Genomic DNA, 20,781 nt, shown 5'->3' with positions numbered 1-20,781 from the left:
GCTATTTAAATGTTGAACTTAAATGAAATTATGCAATTAACCCGTGCTCAGGCGAGACTATCAAATCAAACTCATTGTCAACTTAGCTTTGGTATAACTCTAGAGTCGATTTTTTGCTGCATCCACACATATAGGCATATAAAATATTCATGACGGCATCTCTTGCTATCCATTCATTTGCCTCTGGTAACTTTGACTTTTTCAGAAAAAGTGACTTCGAAACACTGTTTGGCCTATTTCACTCAGAATCGTTTGTACTTTCAAGCCTCATACAAGAAAAAATGTGTAGCAAAATTTTATGTTTTCAAATTTTTTTATGGATTTTCACTTTTTGTATGGATGTATTTGTACGATACTTATATTCAACGTGTCGCACTGGAAATAGTTTTTACAAGGGGGCAAAGTAGTTGTTTAACCGCTCGCGCCAATATTGATACCCGAGCAAGCGAAAGATTCCAATATTGAACCGCGAGCGTAGCGAGTGGTTCAAAAAGTGGAATCTTGAGCGTTGCGAGGGTATCAAGGCACGAAGGTTAAACAAACTTTGCCACCGAGTGAAACACAGAATTTTTCACCACACCAACACGAACAAAATACTGACTATAAAACAGCAAAATAAATGAAATCCATCAATTTATTCAATATTTATGATTCAAAATCATCATTTATAGGTAAAATCTAGCAGCCAGATTAAGACATCGAGTTAAAATTTGTATGAAATTACTTTGCCCCCTTGTGGATAAAATGCAATGTTGCTAACCGTTTTCGAATAGCAAAATTGATCTTTACCAGTTGGTGTGGTGAAAATTGTTTTTCTTTACAACATTTTAGGACACATTTTTTTCAGTTATACTTAATAAAAAGCGTGAAGGAAAACGGTTCTGAGTCAAATGAGCGGTCAATATTTTGTATTTCTGGTACAACAGTGTAATGTATACTTATTCTGCAAACCGCTAAAAATGAACTAACTTTTATTTTACGTACTTACCTGATACATAATAGAGTCACCTGACAACTAGTGAACCCAGGGGCGTATTAACACTATGACCAATCAGGGGCCCATTTCTCAAAACTGAAAGTTACAATTACAAGTTACAAGCAGAAGTCTCATTCCAACTTGTCATATTAGACATTGACTACCGCTTGTAAATTGTAACTTGTAGCTTCGAGAAATGGGCTCCATGCCATGGCCGCGGAAGGCTCTTTTTAGGACGGTATAGCCGTAAATGTACGCGACTGGTACTGCCCTCATTTTGTGGGCTTTTCCATGTTAAATTGTATGGTGACAAATTAGTTCCAACGCCCGTCGCTAGCATTAAAGTAGCTAAGAAACGACCGCACCGCGACCTTGAATTTTTTTCACGTGAGAGTGAGATATAAATAAGTCTTTCTAGCTCCCGCTTGAGAGCGAGAAGAAAATAACTCTTTCTCCCTCCCACTTACAGGATAGCAAATGGATGACCTTGGTGCGGGGCGGGCGTTAGCATTTTATGATGAGATGAAGTATCTGTGAGAATCAGCGCCACTCTGTCAAGCACTATGCATATACAAGTTTTATATTATGTAGAAGTCTCGCAAAATTTTTACTTGTAAGATCATCGTGGGCACCAAGTCGTTAACCATTTGTTAGCACTTGTCAGTTATTCGAGCTGTTATTTTTGCTTTTAAATAAATTGATGTTAATTTTTAGTTTATATTAATGGCAATAATGAATTATTTAAATTAAAGTGTTTCTTATCAACAAAGTTATTTTACTCATCGGTACTATCGATAGGTATAATTAATTAATAAGTACCTAAGGTATCTATAATAATATGTATTAGTTTTTATCAGAAATTCAGAATCCATCTTCTCATCCTCTTTGCCTTATTTGCCACGGCTCACTGGAGTCTCTGGGTCCGCTTTGATAACTAACCCTAATATCTGGCGTAGGCACTAGTTTTTACGAAAGGGACTGTCATACCATTGAGAACTTAACGGTTTTTCACGATGTTTTCCTTCACCGAAAGGCGACTGGTAAATATTAAAATGACATTTCGCATTTCGCACATAAGTTTCGAAAAACAGCGATTTTATTAGAAACAAATGTTAATTGTAAGTATGTAATTAAAAATCATATATATTTTCATAAAAAATGTAATTGGAAAATATCTCATTTAACCCAGTTACTTAACTCAGTCTGACTCATACAAGAAAATCTTCATAAAAACACCAAAAACAGTATAAATAGTTTAATATGTAAGTAATCTTATTCAGGCGCAACCCAGTCTTTTCTCGACGGTTTTGTAGCGTTTAACTTCCACGAAGGATGGAACCCTGTGTCGGCTTGCATTTGCTCCACATCGTCTTCGTCCATTTTGAATGATATCTGTATAATAAATTAATTTTTGTTGAGAACAAAATGAAAATGAAATAAAATTAAAATGAAATATTTATTTTTCAAGTAGGCATATTACAATGTGCATATGAACGTCAAATAAAGCTACGCCGGCTCTAACCCTAATACGCCTCAGCCTCGAGAAGATTTCAGAGAAACAATATCACTTATATCACTCATAATCCTCCTGGCGTTATCCCGGCATTTGCCACGGCTCATGGGAGCCTGGGGTCCGCCTTGACAACTAATCCCAAGATTTGGCGAAGGCACTAGTTTTACAAAAGCCACTGCCATCTGACCTTCCGAAGGGTAACTAGGCCTTATTGGGATTAGTCCGGTTTCCTCACGATGTTATATCACTATGCTTAGAAAAAATCAAAGAAGGAAAGCTTATTAAATTTCATCATCGCACCAAAAATAAAGATGACTTGGCTCTCCTAAGGGTTATTGGTTATTTATAACGTTATTTATAATGGCTTGAACGGTTTGAATTACTTATATAATAATCGTTTCTCTTTCTGTCATGTTGACTTAAGTATTAGCGAACAAGGGATAAAACATTGAACTAAAATTGCATGGCCCTTATCTTTTTATGAAGACGCAAATTTTGTGCGGATACAAGTAGTGCCTACTATCAAAGACATAATTATGTAACTCCGTATTGACGGACAAAATGTAAAAAAACGTACCTCGAAGCCATAGAGAAAAACCGGCCAAGAGCGTGTCGGGCCACGCTCAGTGTAGGGTTCCGTAGTTTTCCGTATTTTTCTCAAAAACTACTGAACCTATCAAGTTCAAAACAATTTTCCTAGAAAGTCTTTATAAAGTTCTACTTTTGTGTTTTTTTATATATTTTTTAAACATATGGTTCAAAAGTTAGAGGGGGGGGACGCACTTTTTCTTCCTTTAGGAGCGATTATTTCCGAAAATATTAATATTATCATAAAACGATCTTAGTAAACCCTTATTCATTTTTAAATACCTATCGAACAATATATCACACGTTGGGGTTGGAATGAAAAAAAATATCATCCCCCACTTTACATGTAGCCCCCTACATGTAAAGTGGGGGTACCCTAATAAAACATTTTTTTCCATTTTTTATTTTTGCACTTTGTTGGCGTGATTGATATACATATTGGTACCAAATTTCAGCTTTCTAGTGCTAACGGTTACTGAGATTATCCCCGGACGGACGGACGGACGGACAGACAGACATGGCGAAACTTTAAGGGTTCCTAGTTGACTACGGAACCCTAAAAAGGTACGGTGGCCTAGATGGCATTACACCTTTGGGGAACGCTCGGCTAGATGGCGCTAATATTAATATTTGACATTTTAACACATACATATCATACTAACAATTGGCCCATGCCAAATTGTCAAAACTGAGGTTCAAAAGTTAAGCTTGTGCCGAGAGATGGCAGTCTATGCACTGTGATTACACATTTTTACTTTGACAGTAACTATAATACTCGACCCTCTTTGATACTAATAATGATGTTTAATATTTAAAGGTATGTTGTGTACCTCTTTACTTACTCTAGGAGGTATCGCCGGTTCTTGCCTTACGCCGGCAGGGGGCACATGTTGTGGGGGTCGAAGTAAAGCAGCGGCTCCAGGCCTGGGTAAAAAAAAATCCCATTTTATTTTGTATTTTTGTTCTAAAGTACATTTTTCTCGTCCTTAATTTACCCGAAAATGATACATCGCATGCCCTATTTTGTATAGTTTTAGAGAAATATGGTTTCAAAGGAAGCGCGGCGGCGCCAGCCTTCCCCCCCTCCTCCCTCCTAAATTAAGGGAGGCTCTCGATGCCTCCCGGTCTTTATCGACTCAGGGCCACCCAAGGAACAACTGTGCCAAGTCTCAGTGCTTAATCATAAAATGCAGGGTTCCCATACAAGACATAGCAATAGCCTCCCCAGTATATTATTTATTCTGTGGCAATCTTATCTGAGGGCCTAGCCAAGAAGCCAATCGCGGCCTATCTTATGTTATGATTAACCAAGCCAACGTTCCCAGCTTCAGCCCGAACCCTTGATTAGAGTAGAGCAAAATGGAATTATGGAACCCTTAGTTACTACCAAAGAAGTTGCAAACGAGGCTGTTTATTTTTTTATTTGCCATTTGGTGCGCCCTCCAATGGTGTGGCGACTAGAGCGGCCGCTCCACTCGCGCTAGCCTAAATCCGGCCCTGAACTTACCTTGTGGGACGCTCCCTCTCAGGTTTCCATCTCTGTCTAGTATTGAATTGCAAACTGGGATTTTGAATCATCTGGAAAAATTACCGAAGTAAATAAGTATAAAGACACACAAATATATTTTAACGAGAATATTGTTTAAAAACTTGTAAAATTGCAGGTGAAAAATGTGCTAGGGTCATGATTGCTTAATATGCGGTCAGCCGTTAGGAATCAAATCGAACCCAAATTACATAATTATGAAAAAAAAAGCTAGCTCGTAAAATAACACTACTTATTTATATCTTTGGAGTAACAAACTAGTATGTTTTATACCTTATCTCATGGTTAACGCATTAAATAAAACTCATTCAAGTTTACACCAAGTAGGTATAATTTTTTTATTATTTTATACATGAACTCAACTCTCTTAGCAACATTACCAAGAATTGGTCCCGATATTTTTTTTCAGTAAACTGATGACTTTTATCTTGCCGCCAAATGCTTCAGAAATAACCGAATTAAATGAAACTTCATAATTAAGCAGCTCTATGACTCTTGTTTATGGTACAATGCCGTCAGTTTTTAGAAACTAATTTTATATACTTATTTTTAAGGATATGTTTTTATTGTCCATAATGGCATCACCGTCCATTATAGGGTATTTTACGTTGACTTTGTTTATGGTACAATGCCGTCAGTTTTTGGAAACTAATTTGAGATACTTATTTTTACAGATTTGTGTTTTTTGTCCATAATGGCATCACCGTCCATTACAGGGTATTTTACCTTACTTACCTCTCCATGTATAGTGGAAGCGCTCATTTTTTTATTACTCATCCGATCCAGTTTCTGACTTCTGATCTGGTCGTCCACTAACGGCTTGCTAGTGTGCGCCAAAATCAACGTTTCTTGTATGTCGTTGTCGTGTTCTGGGTCAATACTGAAATATATTTTGAAATATACACCCTGTTTTTATTGAATTCTGTTATGAATGAATGAATTGTTTATTGAGTAAGCATCAAATAAATACAACGTCCCCCTAAACTGTTTACACAGTTTGACTGTGGGATCCATCAAGGGAAGGTTCTTTAGGTAAAATTACAATTAATTTCTTACGGTTATCGAATTATTAAAAAAAATAATTTAATTACTGAACACGTGTGTGGCATCCCTTACCACTTCCAATGATATTTTGTTTTGACATTTGCCGTCAGACACTTGAGTCACTTGACACTGACTTTAATGTTAAGATTAAGGTCCTCTCACACTAATTAATTCATTTATTATGTATGGAAAGGGAAAAAAATGTTTTTTCGAATTTAACGAAAACGATATACAGGGTGGTTCCTGATGATGAACCTAACTGCGTGTCGAATTTAACGGAAAACAATAAAAACACGGTGTACAGCTTATACAAATACAGTGTACCATAAAATAGTAGGTATAAATCCTGACCTGCGTGTGTATCCGAAAACACAAACGCTCACGAAACGAAACGCTCGTAGATATCTATCTCTATCGCTCTTGCGTATTGGCGCGAAAGAACCAGACTACCTTTCGAGGCGCTTCGTTCTCGATTCGCTTCGTAGAAATGCCATTCGGCTACGGGGCCTGAATACGTGCTCAAACCGTAAGCGTTTGTGCACGACAATGTCATTATCGTAGCTAGCTATCTCTGTCGCTCTTCCGTATTGGCGCGACAGAGACAGTACGTTTCGATGAGCATCTAGCGTCCGAATGACAATAGGCTACTTGCCTCCCAGTCAAATCAGCTTCTTTTTAAGAACTGTCAAAACGAATTTGAACGACTTGCTAATATGAAATTAATATGAAATCAAATTGTGCGACGTCACGGTCAATTCAGTTACTTTATAATATTTCTACCTGACTTTTTAAATAGAAATTCGATTTAAAAATAACTTCAGTCAAGTTCCCTATTGTCGACGCCAGACGCCGACAGAAATGCAGTCTGGCTCGCTCGCGCCAATACGCAAGAGCGATAGAGATAGCTAAATCTCTCTTTGTTTTAGATCTGTATGTTCCTTGTCTGGTCTGTTTTGATCTTGGTTTATATAGTTTTAAGTTTAGTTTTAGTTTTAAGTCTAGTTTTAATTATGGGTGCCCTGAAAATCAGTGCCGTGTGTCTTAGACACGGTCTACGCTAAGCGGCATCCTATTTGGTACACCGGTTCACTCGTTTTATATTGTGTTGTACCTATATTTTTTCTTTCTTTCTTTCTAAACAGATATTATTGTGAGCATTTGCCATGTTGCGGAATTTCAAGAGAACTGAGATTAACAGCGCCCTCTTTATAATGCTCATATATTGTCAGGTTTTATAATTATATATGAGATACAGATGCAGTGCGAAATGTTTACATACAACAAATTCAGGACTACTTATGTATGGAGAATCGACTTGAAGAAAACATCTCCTCAAAGATGGCGCCACTGGGCGAAATTAAAAAGATACCTACCCACTATCCACTATTGGTAATCTCTCCCGGGCCTCTTGAATGCGGAATCCGGAAAATCTGTCAAAAATAATAAACTAAGTGTTATAGTCTGTATATTTAGGTATTTCAATAAGGGTAAACAAAATCTACCCTAAAAAGGCTCCAGCCACTTCGGAGTAAATAAATAAATAAATATATAGGATAAATATATAGGGCATTCTTACACAGATGGACTGAGTCCCACGGTAAGCTCCAAAAGGCTTGTGTTGTGGGTACGCAGAGAACGATATATGTATTTAATATACAAATACTTATGTACATAGAAAACATCCATGACTCAGGAACAGATATCTATTATGTGCTTATCACACAAATAAATGCCCTTACCAGGATTCGAACCCGGGACCGCGGCTTAACAGGCAGGGTCACTACCCGCTAGGCCAGACCGGTCGTCAAAACGAAAACATTACACGTCCAAATAAGAAGGTTAAAGATAGGTAATCTCTAATCTTAATCTCATTAGGTTAAAATATAGTTTAGAAGAGAAGTTACTTCAGTTAAGTTTTCAAATTGTTTAAATTTCAATGATTCAAATAAATCATTCTTGTTTAGATTACTTACCTACTAGTTTTAAGGAAGAGCGGTACCCCTTACCACAGGTATTTGTTTACTTAAAAAGGGGTATCCAGTCCACAACTAAAGTTATGTAAGTAACTCTTAAAATGAATAAAGAATATTTTTTTTTTTTTAATTTAATTTAATTTAATTTAAAGGTCGCTTAGTGACACGTCCATTTGGTTTTGTATTTACATTTAGTTGGTTAATTGAATGTTGTCTACCAAAAAATGTACAAACTATTTGTTTACATTTTTATACGTAACAAAAAATTCAGAGAGTAGATCAAGCTAAATTATGTTGGCAGCGATTTTTGCAAATGACCATTATCAATAAAAAAACGTTGTATATTATATGCGAGGCCATAGAAATGCGAGGATTTTTATTTGGCTTGTATTTTTTATGTTGCACGAGGTCATAATAAAAATTTTGGGCATTTTCAAAAATTGGGGCCCAAAATTCACAACTAAAAGTTGAAAATTTAACTCGATGTCAGTTTTGTGACGGCAATGAAAAATAAAAAATTAAAATATCACTTTTGTGTTAATAACGTAAACGATATTAAGCAATAATCTATTTTTAGAACATGAAAAAAGTTGGTTTTTAGACAAATTTTATTCTTAATTGTCGTCACACAACTAATGTTGTACTAATTTTGAGTCCCAATTTCAGAAAATGCCCTTATACCTATATATATAATAAGAAATTGTTTAATCAAACAGTTACATTATTTTAATACAATATTAGTAGGTATCGTAAATTTATTTGAAGACAAAAAGGGCTTGAAAATGATAGGGCATCCAAAATTAGTCAAATTAAGGATATGTCAATTACGTAATTATATTTTTATTACGTAAATCCGTAATTGACCAAGTATTTTAAATAAAACGACAATTTCAAGCAAATTTTTAATTAGCATAATAACTGAACTGAACATGTAATTAGGTAATATAGGCAATAATAGGATAATTATTCATATTATTGAGTAGTACCTAACACTATTAATAAGAGGTATTAAATTAATACTTACATGGCAATCGTAGTTTATTTCACCGAGGAGTACAAATTCTTCAATATATCTACAATAATGCTGAACAATAACACAGTAAGTACACTTTTTAAACCACACCAACTCTTGAAGTTGACAGACATCGATTGAAACTATGTAGATAGGTATACAGTAATTCTGTAACTATAAAAACACCGCACTGAATGCAACTTTTTTTTCCCGCGTTTATTTTATGTGTTGCCACTTGCCAGCGATAAAGAGAGAGAGAGAGAGAGAGAGAGAGAGAGAGCGATTTATAGTTCACTCGCTCGTGCTATCATGGCGTCTCTTTTATTTACAAGAGAGCGACTACCGTTTGTTCGTTTTTGTCACCGATATAGCTTTTGGTGGGACCAGTGCCTATAATCCTACATTCCCAGAACCGGAATGTAGAATTATATAGGATAAATGGGTATGAGTGGGTACGTATAATGGTACTTTAGGGATTGTCATCTTTGACCGTCAGACCGTTTTCACATTATCCGATCCGATATCGGATGTCGGAAGGATTTCTATAGAAAAAATCCAAGATGGCGCCTGTAATGTATGGGATATCGGTCCGACATCCGATATCGGATCGGATAATGTGAAAACGCACTCACAGTAACAACAACGACTTATCATATCAGATTGATTGTTCAATTAAAACAGAATAAACCAACGAATAAAATTATACTTAAAAATAAATCATTTATTTCAGACTAGATTCCATAATGGTTAGTAAAACATTTAAAATCTAAAAACTAATGTTAATATTGATTTAATTATGTCGTCCGATCCTACAGGGTGGCCCAAAAATACGTTGACAAACGTTTGTATAATTATTTTTCTGTCGTTACGCGAATGATTGTCCTACAAATTAAAATGTGAAACCTTAATAATTTTTGACCAAATAAATCGAATCTGAATATCCTCCTTTGGCTTTGAAGTACAAACGTAAATATTAGAACAAAAAAATAATGATATGCCGCTGCACCTCTAGTATGACTTTCGTCTAACTTATTGCACAGTGTATAGCTTGTAAAATATCCTAATTTTTGAAATCAATAAACGGGCTAGGGTTTAAAACTATAATTTATAGTTTTAAGTTAGGGGAATTTACGTAAGTAGGCTGAAACGTATCGAGCTTATGAATCTGGACAAAAATGTCTTTACACAATTGGTCTAGGTACATTGCAAACCTTGCGAAATGGACATGAATGCTGTTGAAATATCCATGGTGAATGTAGAAATATACAATATAAATAGGTCCAAAAAATATTTTCGGTAACTTCGATATTTTGGTTTATTTCAACATTTCCCTATTCTTTGTCAACGTAATTTTGGGCCACCCTGTAATGAAAAAGATATCCTTTAACGGTGATAAAAACGTGACGTAGTGGAACGGACACTTTGAGATATATTATACAGAATGGCACATGAACCGACAATTTTTTTTGGGGGGTTTGTGGTGTTATTTCCTTTCATCTCGCCCTTGGAACTTGTCCTACTCGTACGAGCCACGGTTCTGGAGATGCGATTTTTTTTTAATTTTTCTTCCTAAATCATCTAAATCTATGTCAACCAAATCTTGGCACTAAAAAAGGGCAACAAATAAATGTAAAATGTGTGTAAATTAATGTAGGGCTCTCCGCCCAACTGTCTTCATAAAACCCGTGCCTTCTTAAACCTTGACATTGGCGGAATCATCGACGAGCCATAAACACTTAAATTTATTGATAACTAGCTTTTGCCCGCGGCTTCGCTCGCGTTCAATTCGAAAATTGCGGAATGCTCCATACAAGCTTCTACCCCCCATTTTAGGAAAGTGGGGGGTTAGAAAGAGACAAAAAGTAGCCTACGTCACTCTCCATCCCTTCAACAGCTTCAACTATCTCCACGTAAAAAATCACGTCAATTCGTCGCTCCGTTTTGCAGTGAAAGACGGACAAACAAACAGACACACACACTTTCCCATTTATAATATCAGTATGGATGTATAGGTGAAGGTTTAATTCCTATATAAATTTGAATTTCGCGCAATGTTTTAGTGCCAAGATTTGGTTGACCATCTATTTTATTAGTTGCAGATATTTTAACACATGATACTTTACATTAAAATAATTAACTTTAAATATAAATTAAGAAATCTTTTCATGTAACTTTTTTGATTTCATTTTCCTAACAAAAAAATTAATTATAATTTCGTCTAAAAAAAATCATCATGTGCATTATCACATGTCACAATAACACTGTCTGTCATGTCAACAATTGTTTGTTGTAAATGTCGTAAAGGTTCGGCGGGAAAACTGCACATGTCATTGAAGTGGCCAGTTACAGTTAAGTGGTACGTAAAAGAAGTACTAGAATCTGTTCAATGAGTTTTCATTTAATAATCACATAAACAGGGTGTTTTTACGTAGCAAATTTGTTTTTCCGTTTTCTCCAAAAAAACATCGTAAAAGCTATAATGTTTCACGGTTTAATATACTCCAGAGACCGAGTACTATCAGCTGTAAAAATATCTGCATCTAATAAATTAGGACCTTATATATTTCTTTTGAATTGAAACTTCGAGTGCGACTTCTAACTGACAGCGTAACCTTTAACGCTCAGTGTTGACAACTCAAACATTGAAAAAAAAAATGCTAGTCTGATGCAAGGAATGTGCCAAAAATATGCCAATTTTTGAAGTGAAACTCTTGAACTTATGCGTATTTTGAGTCATTAGTTTCTGTTTTGTTTTTCAATAATTTGAGCTCAATGTAAAATATGTAAAACAGTAAAAAGATGGAAGTTACATAAACGCAAAAATGTGACAGTCACTTGACAGAATGTTTTAAGGTTATGTTACGTAGTTTCAATAAGCTAGTTTCCTATACTTATAATAGAATATTTTATGCAGTGCACGAAATAAAGCACCACATAATTAGAAGAAAAATATGGACAGAAGTTATGTTTAAACATAATTTCTATTTAATAAGTTAAAGAGAAAGATATAAAGTAATTGAAATGACCGTGACGTCACTCCTAGGTATTTCATAGTAATTCCATATTAGCAAATCGTTATAACAGTTTTTAAAAAGAAGCTGATTTGACTAGTAGGAAACTAGCCTATTCTTCCGCGAGGAGGGTTCCAGGTTCCAAGAACTATTTCTTTTATAGTGAGATGGAGAGTTTGGAGAGCGCTCTCAACTTAGTGCAACTCGAACCTTATATCGCCATGATGTCAGGTTTACAGGTTTTAATTTTTCTTTGTTACCGACTCTGCCTTTTTTTACTAACCGGTTCTCGTCACTTTTCACCGGTGGACCCCTGTCATCATCTTCTTCACCTATAATGACTTGCACACTGCTTTCTGTTGTAGTAGTTTTAAATCTTGGCCTTATTTTCTTGGCTTTTGGACCTGAAAATAAACAAGTAATAAATATTTCGTCACTACATACTTTTAAACAATCTCGTATCTCACGCTGCTTCTCAAAGTTAAAACGCAGTAAGTCTATATGCATTCCATACATACTTACTACAATTTTCTTTTCATTGACAGACGAAGATACGAGTTTTTTTAAAAGTAGTGACGATTTATATGTTTTATAAGGGGACAAAGTTGAGGAACGATTTTGATAGGACGCCTGAGAATGGGTCAAACCGAGTAGTCGTCATAATTTCGTCATAGTTTTGTCATAGTTTCGTCATAATTTCGTCATAGTTTCGTCATAGTTTCGTCATAATTTCGTCATAGTTTTGTCATAGTTTCGTCATAATTTCATGATAGTTTCGTCATAATTTCGTCATAGTGTCGTCTTTTATGTCACCGGTGCACCGGGTACACGCAAGCATTAAAGTAAGGAAGCATTAAAACACGAGTGTTGTTTTATGAAACCAGCCGTAAGTCGAGTTTTAACCACTCTCTCTCTTTTAAGCCCATGGTTGACTGGTTGAGAATGCCACCTCGCATTAAGTCCGCCATTTGTACATTTTATGTAGGATGCAGTCAAGTTGAGAAAAAAATACTCTAAAATTTTGATACATTTACCTCGTGGAGTAGTGAGATCATCATCATCATCAGACACAATTTCGTGTCCGTCTATATATGGTGCTGTAGTCCATATTTTCTTCTCCGTGGTCTCATCGTCCGAGTCTTCGTCATCGGCTGGGGTCGGTTTCAATTTGTTGTTTCCCCTATTTAGAAATATAATAATGTAATGCATTAATTAATGTTTGCATAGTTTAAATAGGTAATCTTGCATAGTTTGCATAGTTTAAATAGGTAGGCATCATCACTTACCATCAGGTGTGATGTGGTCATGCAAACGTCTACCTATTCATACTATAAAAAAACTAATAAAACCAGCGTGACTCCGGGGACCGTAACCATGGCAATAACAGGCAAGAAAAAGTTGATTCACCCATATATGTGAATATAAATATGTCTAATACGAGTATAATGTTACATTAATTTTTATTAAGCAGAAACGTCTGCTAACGATTCTAAACATTTTTATATTAAAGTTACAAGATGTAATAGTCTGTCGGTAGATGGCGCTAGACTGGCTTCCGTAGCTCAATTGGTAAGAGCATTGCACGGATTGCAAAAAGGATGCGAGTTCAAGTCCCGCCGGAAGCGTAAATTTTTCCATTTTTTCCTTTAATATAATAATGTTACATTGTTTAGTACACATATCTGTTAAAATTTAGGAACACGTTACAGTCTGGAAAAAACGAGTAAAATTTAAAAAGTGGCAACATTGCAATCCCGTCCCTTAAGAATACAGAATAGAAATTGTTTATTCAAGAAAAAATGTGTGAGAAAACGGGACGACACTACGATGTTGCCACTTTTCTAATAATATTTTTTTCCGGGATGCACCTAAACCATAAGGCTCCTTTGGGCATGTAAAACCACAAAATATAGGTGCATATTTGAGACTGTTGAGTTTCTAGGAAATCTAGGACTATAGGTGAATGTTTTTTAGGGTTCCGTAGTCAACTAGGAACCCGTATAGTTTCGCCATGTCTGTCTGTCCGTCCGTCCGTCCGTCCGTCCGCGGATAATCTCAGTAACCGTAAGCACTAGAAAGCTGAAATTTGGTACCAATATGTATCTCAATCACGCCAACAAAGTGCAAAAATAAAAAATGGAAAAAAATGTTTTATTAGGGTACCTCCCCTACATGTAAAGTGGGGGTTGATATTTTTTTTCATTCTAACCCCAACGTGTGATATATTGTTAGATAGGTATTTAAAAATGAATAAGGGTTTACTAAGATCGTTTTTTGATAATATTAATATTTTCGGAAATAATCGCTCCTAAAGGAAAAAAAGTGCGTCCCCCCCCTCTAACTTTTGAACCATATGTTTAAAAAATATGAAAAAATCACAAAAGTAGAACTTTATAAAGACTTTCTAGGAAAATTGTTTTGAACTTGATAGGTTCAGTAGTTTTTGAGAAAAATACGGAAAACTACGGAACCCTACACTGAGCGTGGCCCGACACGCTGTTGGCCGGTTTTTTTGTACTATCAAACCAACTGAATCATGACAGATAATTTGTTTGAAACTTTTAAACTTGTAAGGTCTATAGCTTATGCACTTAGGTATTTTTAAATACTAACTAAATTACCTATGTCACTATATCATCAAGGACACCATATCTTCAAGCAAATTGCGATCTACTTACATTTAGACGGTTTGGCAAAATGAGCTTATGGTGGGTAATGAATTCATGATTCAGTTGGTTCGATAGTCATCATCATCATCCTTGCGTTATCCCGGCATTTGCCACGGCTCATGGGAGCCTGGGGTCCGCTCTGACAACAAATTCCAAGATTTGACGTAGGCACTAGTGTTACGAAGCCGACTGCCATCTGACCTTCCAACCCGAAGGGTAACTAGGCCTTACTGGAATTACTCCGGTTTCCTCACGATGTCTTCCTTCACCGAAAAGCGACTGGCAAATATTAAATGACATTTCGCACATAAGTTCCTAAAAACTCATTGGTACGAGCCGGGGTTCGAACCCGCGACCTCCGGATCGAAAGTCGCACGCTCTTACCGCTAGGCCACCAGCTTCCAGTTGGTTCGATAGTATTAGGAGTTAAGATTATGGATTAACACACAAACGAACCATTTAATATCATCCCTGTCCGTGTACCGTTTGGGTTTCCTAGTGACGATGGCTCCTAGTTTCTTCAAGCTGTCCTGCATGGCAAGAACCTCGGAGTTGCCTTCATCATCATCATACTCCGCCTCGTCAATCACGTCCTCATCGACCACTCGGGAGTTCTTGATCTGCTCTTTTACCTTGGGACATAGGGAATAACTGGAATAAGTTTAGTGGGGTAATCGCAACTGGCCTAAAACGCAAAATACCCACAATGTTTTATCTTAACTTTAAAGCGACATCGACGGAGCCCCGCTTGCGAGGGGCTCCTATTCTGGCCAGTTTGGCCTGAACCTAACCTAATTATAACAGGGCCCGTCACCGAACGGAATTTCTGCGATGCGAAGCGCCGCAGAAATGTAGTCGGGCTCTGTCGCGCCAATACCCAAGAACGACAGAGATAGATAGCTACGAAAGAAATATTATCGTGAGCGTTTGTGCATTCGGCTATACACACAGAACATTTTGCGTTTTAGACTAGTTGCGACTATGAGGTGTAGTGTAAGGTCTGAGTGGACGCTTGGTCGGCGGTGCGGGCGGGTGCGTAAACCCTATGCAGCGTCGACTCAGGACACTTGTATAAGCTTCAATTGTTTGACATGCACGCCGCACCGCCCCACTGTACGCCCAATATGAGCACTCAGGCGTCACACTTATACGGGTTACATACTGTACTTATGTATTACCAAGTGGAAGACTCGAGACGTTTCGATCCGAATTTCAAGATCCTGCTTCACGAAGGACCACCGAGTGTAACGCGTTGTGTACTGGCAGCCAAAGATAAGCTTTCACACTATCCGATCCGATATCGGACGCAGAATGAAAACGTTCTAGCGGCGGAACAAAGATCACTAACAGTCAAGTATCGTGCTATTTTTCTGCAAAACTATTTTTTCCTTAAGCAGAGATCCGTGCACATCAGACAGCGGACGCTTCAGAGCGTCCCCACATAACGTGGGTCAGTTGTCAGTTCATCGGACGATTAGATTAGATTAGATTTCTTTATTTCATGATAAAAATTACACTATAAATTTGTTACATGCCAAAGTTATGTTTATCTTCTCATCATGATCGTCGAAAATTACATTATAAATTGAAAATAATAAAATGAATATTTTCTCCCAATAAGGATCGTCATTTACAAATAGAAATACACAAAACACAATAAAATTAAGAAATGAAATCAAATCCGAAGTCAGTGTAATCAAATGCATGCTATCACAAATTCAAATCCATGTACTCATTTACAGAGTACAGAAGGTTATCTAACAAAAGGTTTCTCAATTTGCGCTTAAATGCTTCGTCATATGGCTCATTCCTAAGATCGGCAGGTAAGTGTTCGTAGTAAGTAGGGCCGATGACACGCGGGTTCTTTCTTGAAAGTGCCATGCGACGGGGGACTGTTCTCAGACGGCCTGTAGCTCGAAGCTGTTTGCCCGAACAGGCAACGCGAGCAAATTGAGATATGTTTTGCCTAACAAATAACAGTATATCAAACATATATTGTGCGTAGTGCGTCATTATACGTTGAGAAATAAAGAGCTCTCTGCAAGGGTGCCTGTCTCTTACTCCAGCAAGTATACGTATTGCACGTTTCTGCATTATAAGGACTCTTATTGTATCTGATGAGTTTCCCCAGAGCAGCGATCCGTATGCCATGATAGAGTGGAAATGCGCAAAGTACACCTGCTTTAAGGCTTCTGCGGAGATAAGAGGCTTCAGCTTCCTCAACGCAAACGACGCACCACCCAATCGATCACAAAGATTGTCAACATGGCACTTCCAATTCAGAGTGTTGTCTATCAGGAACCCTAAAAACTTACTCTGTTCGCACACGGGCATCGGAAAATTAGCCATGCATGATGGTGGTTGTACCTTTCGACCGGAAAATAACATTATATTTGATTTAGAAAAATTGAGTAAGAGACCATTTGCTGAAAACCATGCCTGCAATTGGTGGCAAGCATCATTAATTTTTAAAGCCAACTGGTCATAACTACTTGCACCAACTAATACATTCGTGTCATCCGCAAACAATACGAGCAAGCCAGCTCCAATATTCGATGGTAGGTCGTTCACAAATAACAAAAACAAGGTATTTCCGAGGGACGAACCCTGAGGAATACCAATATTTATGCATCCCACATCAGACTGGATTGACTTGCCGTTATTGAGTAATTTCACGACTTGCTTGCGGTCTGACAGGAATGAGGTATACAGTTCATGGGCAGTGCCTGTGATTCCATACATTTTCAATTTTTCCAGGAGTAATTCGTGGCTAATGACGTCAAATGCCTTTGACAAGTCGCACAGTATTTCGGCAATCTTATCCTTATCGTCTAACCCTGTCATTATAGAATCGAATATCTTATACGTCGCGGTGGTTGTTGACATTTTTTGTCGGTATGCAAATTGGTTTTCCGTAAGTAGGTTATTCGATTCTATATGACTCATAAGGTGAGACGACAGGACCGATTCTACCATTTTAGAGATTGTGGGTACTATTGTAATAGGCCTATAGTTGTTGACGTCACACCTGTCACCCTTTCCCTATTATCAGCCTGTCCGTTTTTCAACTTTTACAGTAAGTCCAAAGTAACAGATTTTTCACTTGCCCGCAGAACGACAAATACCTACGCTTTATTTAACTAATAGTAATAAGTTACTACGTAAAACTCAGAAGAATAGTAACTAGGTACGTGCTACGCGACTACACAGGCGGGCGCGTGGCGCCCCTCGGCCACTTGTTCATTCGAATGAACAGCTAGCGTGTAGGTACTTAACGCGCGACCGCGAGCGAGTGACGTAGGCCTGGCGACGGTGGCACAACCGTCGACAACGCAAGCCACGGCGTAAGCGTTATGGTTATGGGATCCGATTTCCGCACTTAGCCTCAACTGCATAAGCGTATTCTTTCTTCTGTAGTGGTGCGACAGAGACAGACTGCGTTTCGGTCGCCACGTAGCGTCAACTATTGTCACTTCGGCAGCTCGGGCTTGAGCGATAGCGTTGACGCATCGCGTGTGCAGCTCGCAATGTTCGTTCTTGGCACTTGCAGTACCATTCTCTCAAGCACAACGCCATCTACCTTGTGAAGAAGCCTGGGCACGTAGCCAAATGTACAAACGCTCACGATAATATCTGGCCCCGTAGCCGAATGGCATTTCTGCGACAGTCAAACTGTTAAACCGTTTTGCAGGGCCTCTGATAAATTGTAATATTTGTCGAATCATTCAACAAATAAATAAATAACGAAAGGTATTAGTCTACGGCAGTGGTTCTCAAACTTATTTTCCCATGGAACCCTTTTGGTAAGCAAAATATCTGACGGAACCCTTAAATTAAATGTTTAAAAAATAGTTTAATACAATCTTTATTTTAATAAGTAATCATAATAGTAAAATCAAATCATTAGATTCTTATTGTGAGGTATTACATGAAACTTTTTATTTTATTTTTTAACAATTGGTGAATATTTGGTTTAATGGAAGAGAGTTGAAGTTGCATATCAGGTAACCAAAATTCACACGGAGCCCCCAGAGAGCCTTTGCGGAGCCCTAGGGATCCGCGGAGCACACTTTGAGAATGGCTGGTCTACGGGTTCTGTCGCGCCATTACGCAAGAGCGATAGCGATAGATAGCTAAGAAAGAGACATTATAGTGAGCGTTTGTGCATTCGGTGTCAACACGGCGGTAGGTTCAATAAGTGGTGGGGAGTAGTGGGGACGAAGGCAAGATGGCAGAGAGACATGACCGGATCGTTCACTTGGATAGAGGTGATTAAAGAGAGCACATCGTGAAAGATCAGTCATTATAAGTGTACCTGCGACCTGCGAGTACTCCTTGTTGATGAACCTTTCACACTTGCAGTCCCATTTTCTCAAGAAAATCTTATACTTTTAAACGAGCAATTCTTGTATATTTATTTTCCCCTCACTAGCTCGGAAACACGTGTTTTGTCCTTTAATACCAGCAGGTAAAAACGCATTTTATCCACTAGTGGGTAAAGTAATTTGACCTTGAATAAAGTCAAATTAACTGCTTTAAAATTGATAAAAGTAGGTGAATCTAGTAATAAAGATGATTTACCACCTGTGGAACTACTAGATGCAGTGATAAACGCATTTTTTGCGTTGTAGTTTCCTCGCTATAGTGAGGGGAAAAGTTTTGTGTTACACTCGGGTGCAAATGTATTTTACTTCTCGTGTGTTAAAAAACTCGCAAGTTCAGGATTCTATTCTCGAACCACTCGCTTCGCTCGTGGTTCAACTATAGTATCCTTTCACTTGCTCGTTTTTAAATTCCACACTCGGCGTTAAAATACAACTTTGCCCCCTTGTATAACAAATAACTATTATATATACCGACGATCTAGGAAATCGCTCTAACGATTTCGCTGAAATTTGTTATGTGGGGGTTTTCGGGGGTGAAAAATCGATCTAGCGTAGCCTTAGATCCCGGAAAACGCGAATTTTCGAGTTTTCATGAGTTTTTCTTTCGCGTTAGTAAACGTTTATGGTCGTTAATTTCGCCGCGCGCGCATCGATTCCGCTTAGCTCAGTCGTACGAGGTCGGTCTAATGTACGCAGATAGATCGTAGGTATTAGGGTTTCGAATCCCGGCCAGAAATTAAGTTTTTGTTTTTTGTCTTTTTTTTGTTTTTGTATTTATAAGAGTTTTTTTTTATCTAAAGACGTGATATATTAAAATAGAACCGAGCGAAGCTCGGTCGCCCAAATATTAACATCTAATTTGTGAAGTAGCTCGTAGTAATGCACTATCATCATCATCATCTTGTCCCGGCCGGTTTCGGCCTCAGCGATTGGGTTTGGTATGGCTATTGAGAGCGACGGTCGTGAGCTCTCAGGTCTGGTGGCTGTCGTAGCCTATTTTCGCAGAGAATGTACGCCCACACTCACTGCATGTCAACACCCCTCCGATCTTATACTTTTAAACGAGCAATTCTTGTATATTTATTTATTTATTTATTTATATATACTGACGATCTCGGAAACCGCTCTAACGATTTCGCTGAAATTTGTTATGTGGGGGTTTTCGGGGGTGAAAAATCGATCTAACTTATCCTTAGGTCCCGGAAAACGCGAATTTTCGAGTTTTCATGCGTTTTTCTTCGAGCGCCATCTCGTGTGCAGTAGTTGTACTGTTAAGACAGAATTCTTTCGGTCGATGTAAGTACTATTTATTGCAAAGACTAGATGGCGACACAGGTCAAGGCTAAACACGAATAGAAAAATACACTTTTGATCTTTTGTGGCGAAACGCGCGCCATCTCGTGTGGAGTAGTTATGTTGTTAAGGCTGAGAATTCTTTCGCCCGATGTAGGTACTATTTATTTTTGAACTAGATGGCGACACATGTCAAGGATACGAAACAGAACCGACCGAGCGAAGCTCGGTCGCCCAGATATTATAGTTTATGACAGTAATCCATTATACATATGTAGCAGCTTTGTAGCAGGACTGTGACGAATAGTGACGGATAATATGCATATGTGTAACATGTATAAACATGTTGAGTTACAAGGGCAACCCAAAAGGTTCGAATGGGCAAGGGTTCCAAAAAACTAGTGTTCAAATGCTCCTTCTACACTTATCCCTATTGTTGATCTCATATCATATACTCGTACTACACCACTACTCTTATATCGGATTTATACATAAAATGTTCCTTATGTATATTTCATAATTATCATCATAGGAGCCGAAAGACGTCCACTGCTGGACATAGGCCTCCCCCAAAGATTGCCACAATGACCTGTCCTGTGCCACCCGCATCCAGCGACCTTCACCAGGTCATCAGTCCGCCTTGTGGGGGGCCTACACACGCTGCGCTTTCCGGTACGCGGTCACCACTCGATATTATGTTAGAAAATACTAACATTTACATATACATACATGAATTATAATTAAAAAGGTCATAAATAGGTATATCTATTC

General features: G+C 37.8%; 1 protein-coding gene across 4 annotated transcripts in view; it reads right to left on the bottom strand.

The window, feature by feature from the left end:
- Nucleotides 1-2,216: 2,216 nt before the first annotated feature.
- LOC125238426 (flocculation protein FLO11-like) overlaps nt 2,217-20,781 on the bottom strand; it is a 42,263-nt gene continuing 23,698 nt past the window's right edge. The window contains exons 9-16 of one of the 4 annotated variants that reach the window (XM_048145755.1): nt 14,789-14,964; nt 12,698-12,843; nt 11,947-12,067; nt 7,041-7,097; nt 5,350-5,503; nt 4,585-4,655; nt 3,908-4,001; nt 2,217-2,368 (exon numbers count right to left, since the gene is read on the bottom strand). In XM_048145755.1, coding sequence (XP_048001712.1) covers nt 2,249-2,368; nt 3,908-4,001; nt 4,585-4,655; nt 5,350-5,503; nt 7,041-7,097; nt 11,947-12,067; nt 12,698-12,843; nt 14,789-14,964 — 939 coding nt within the window. In that variant the 3' untranslated portion in view covers nt 2,217-2,248. The remainder of the gene's footprint in view (nt 2,369-3,907; nt 4,002-4,584; nt 4,656-5,349; nt 5,504-7,040; nt 7,098-11,946; nt 12,068-12,697; nt 12,844-14,788; nt 14,965-20,781) is intronic. The other 3 variants (XM_048145757.1, XM_048145756.1, XM_048145758.1) reach the window with 3 other exon arrangements.

Source organism: Leguminivora glycinivorella, chromosome 23 (genome assembly GCF_023078275.1).
Source record: "Leguminivora glycinivorella isolate SPB_JAAS2020 chromosome 23, LegGlyc_1.1, whole genome shotgun sequence".
Classification (NCBI taxonomy): Eukaryota; Metazoa; Arthropoda; class Insecta; order Lepidoptera; family Tortricidae; genus Leguminivora; species Leguminivora glycinivorella.
Note: the sequence above shows the minus strand (reverse complement) of the source record. Positions and strands in the feature narration are given on the sequence as shown.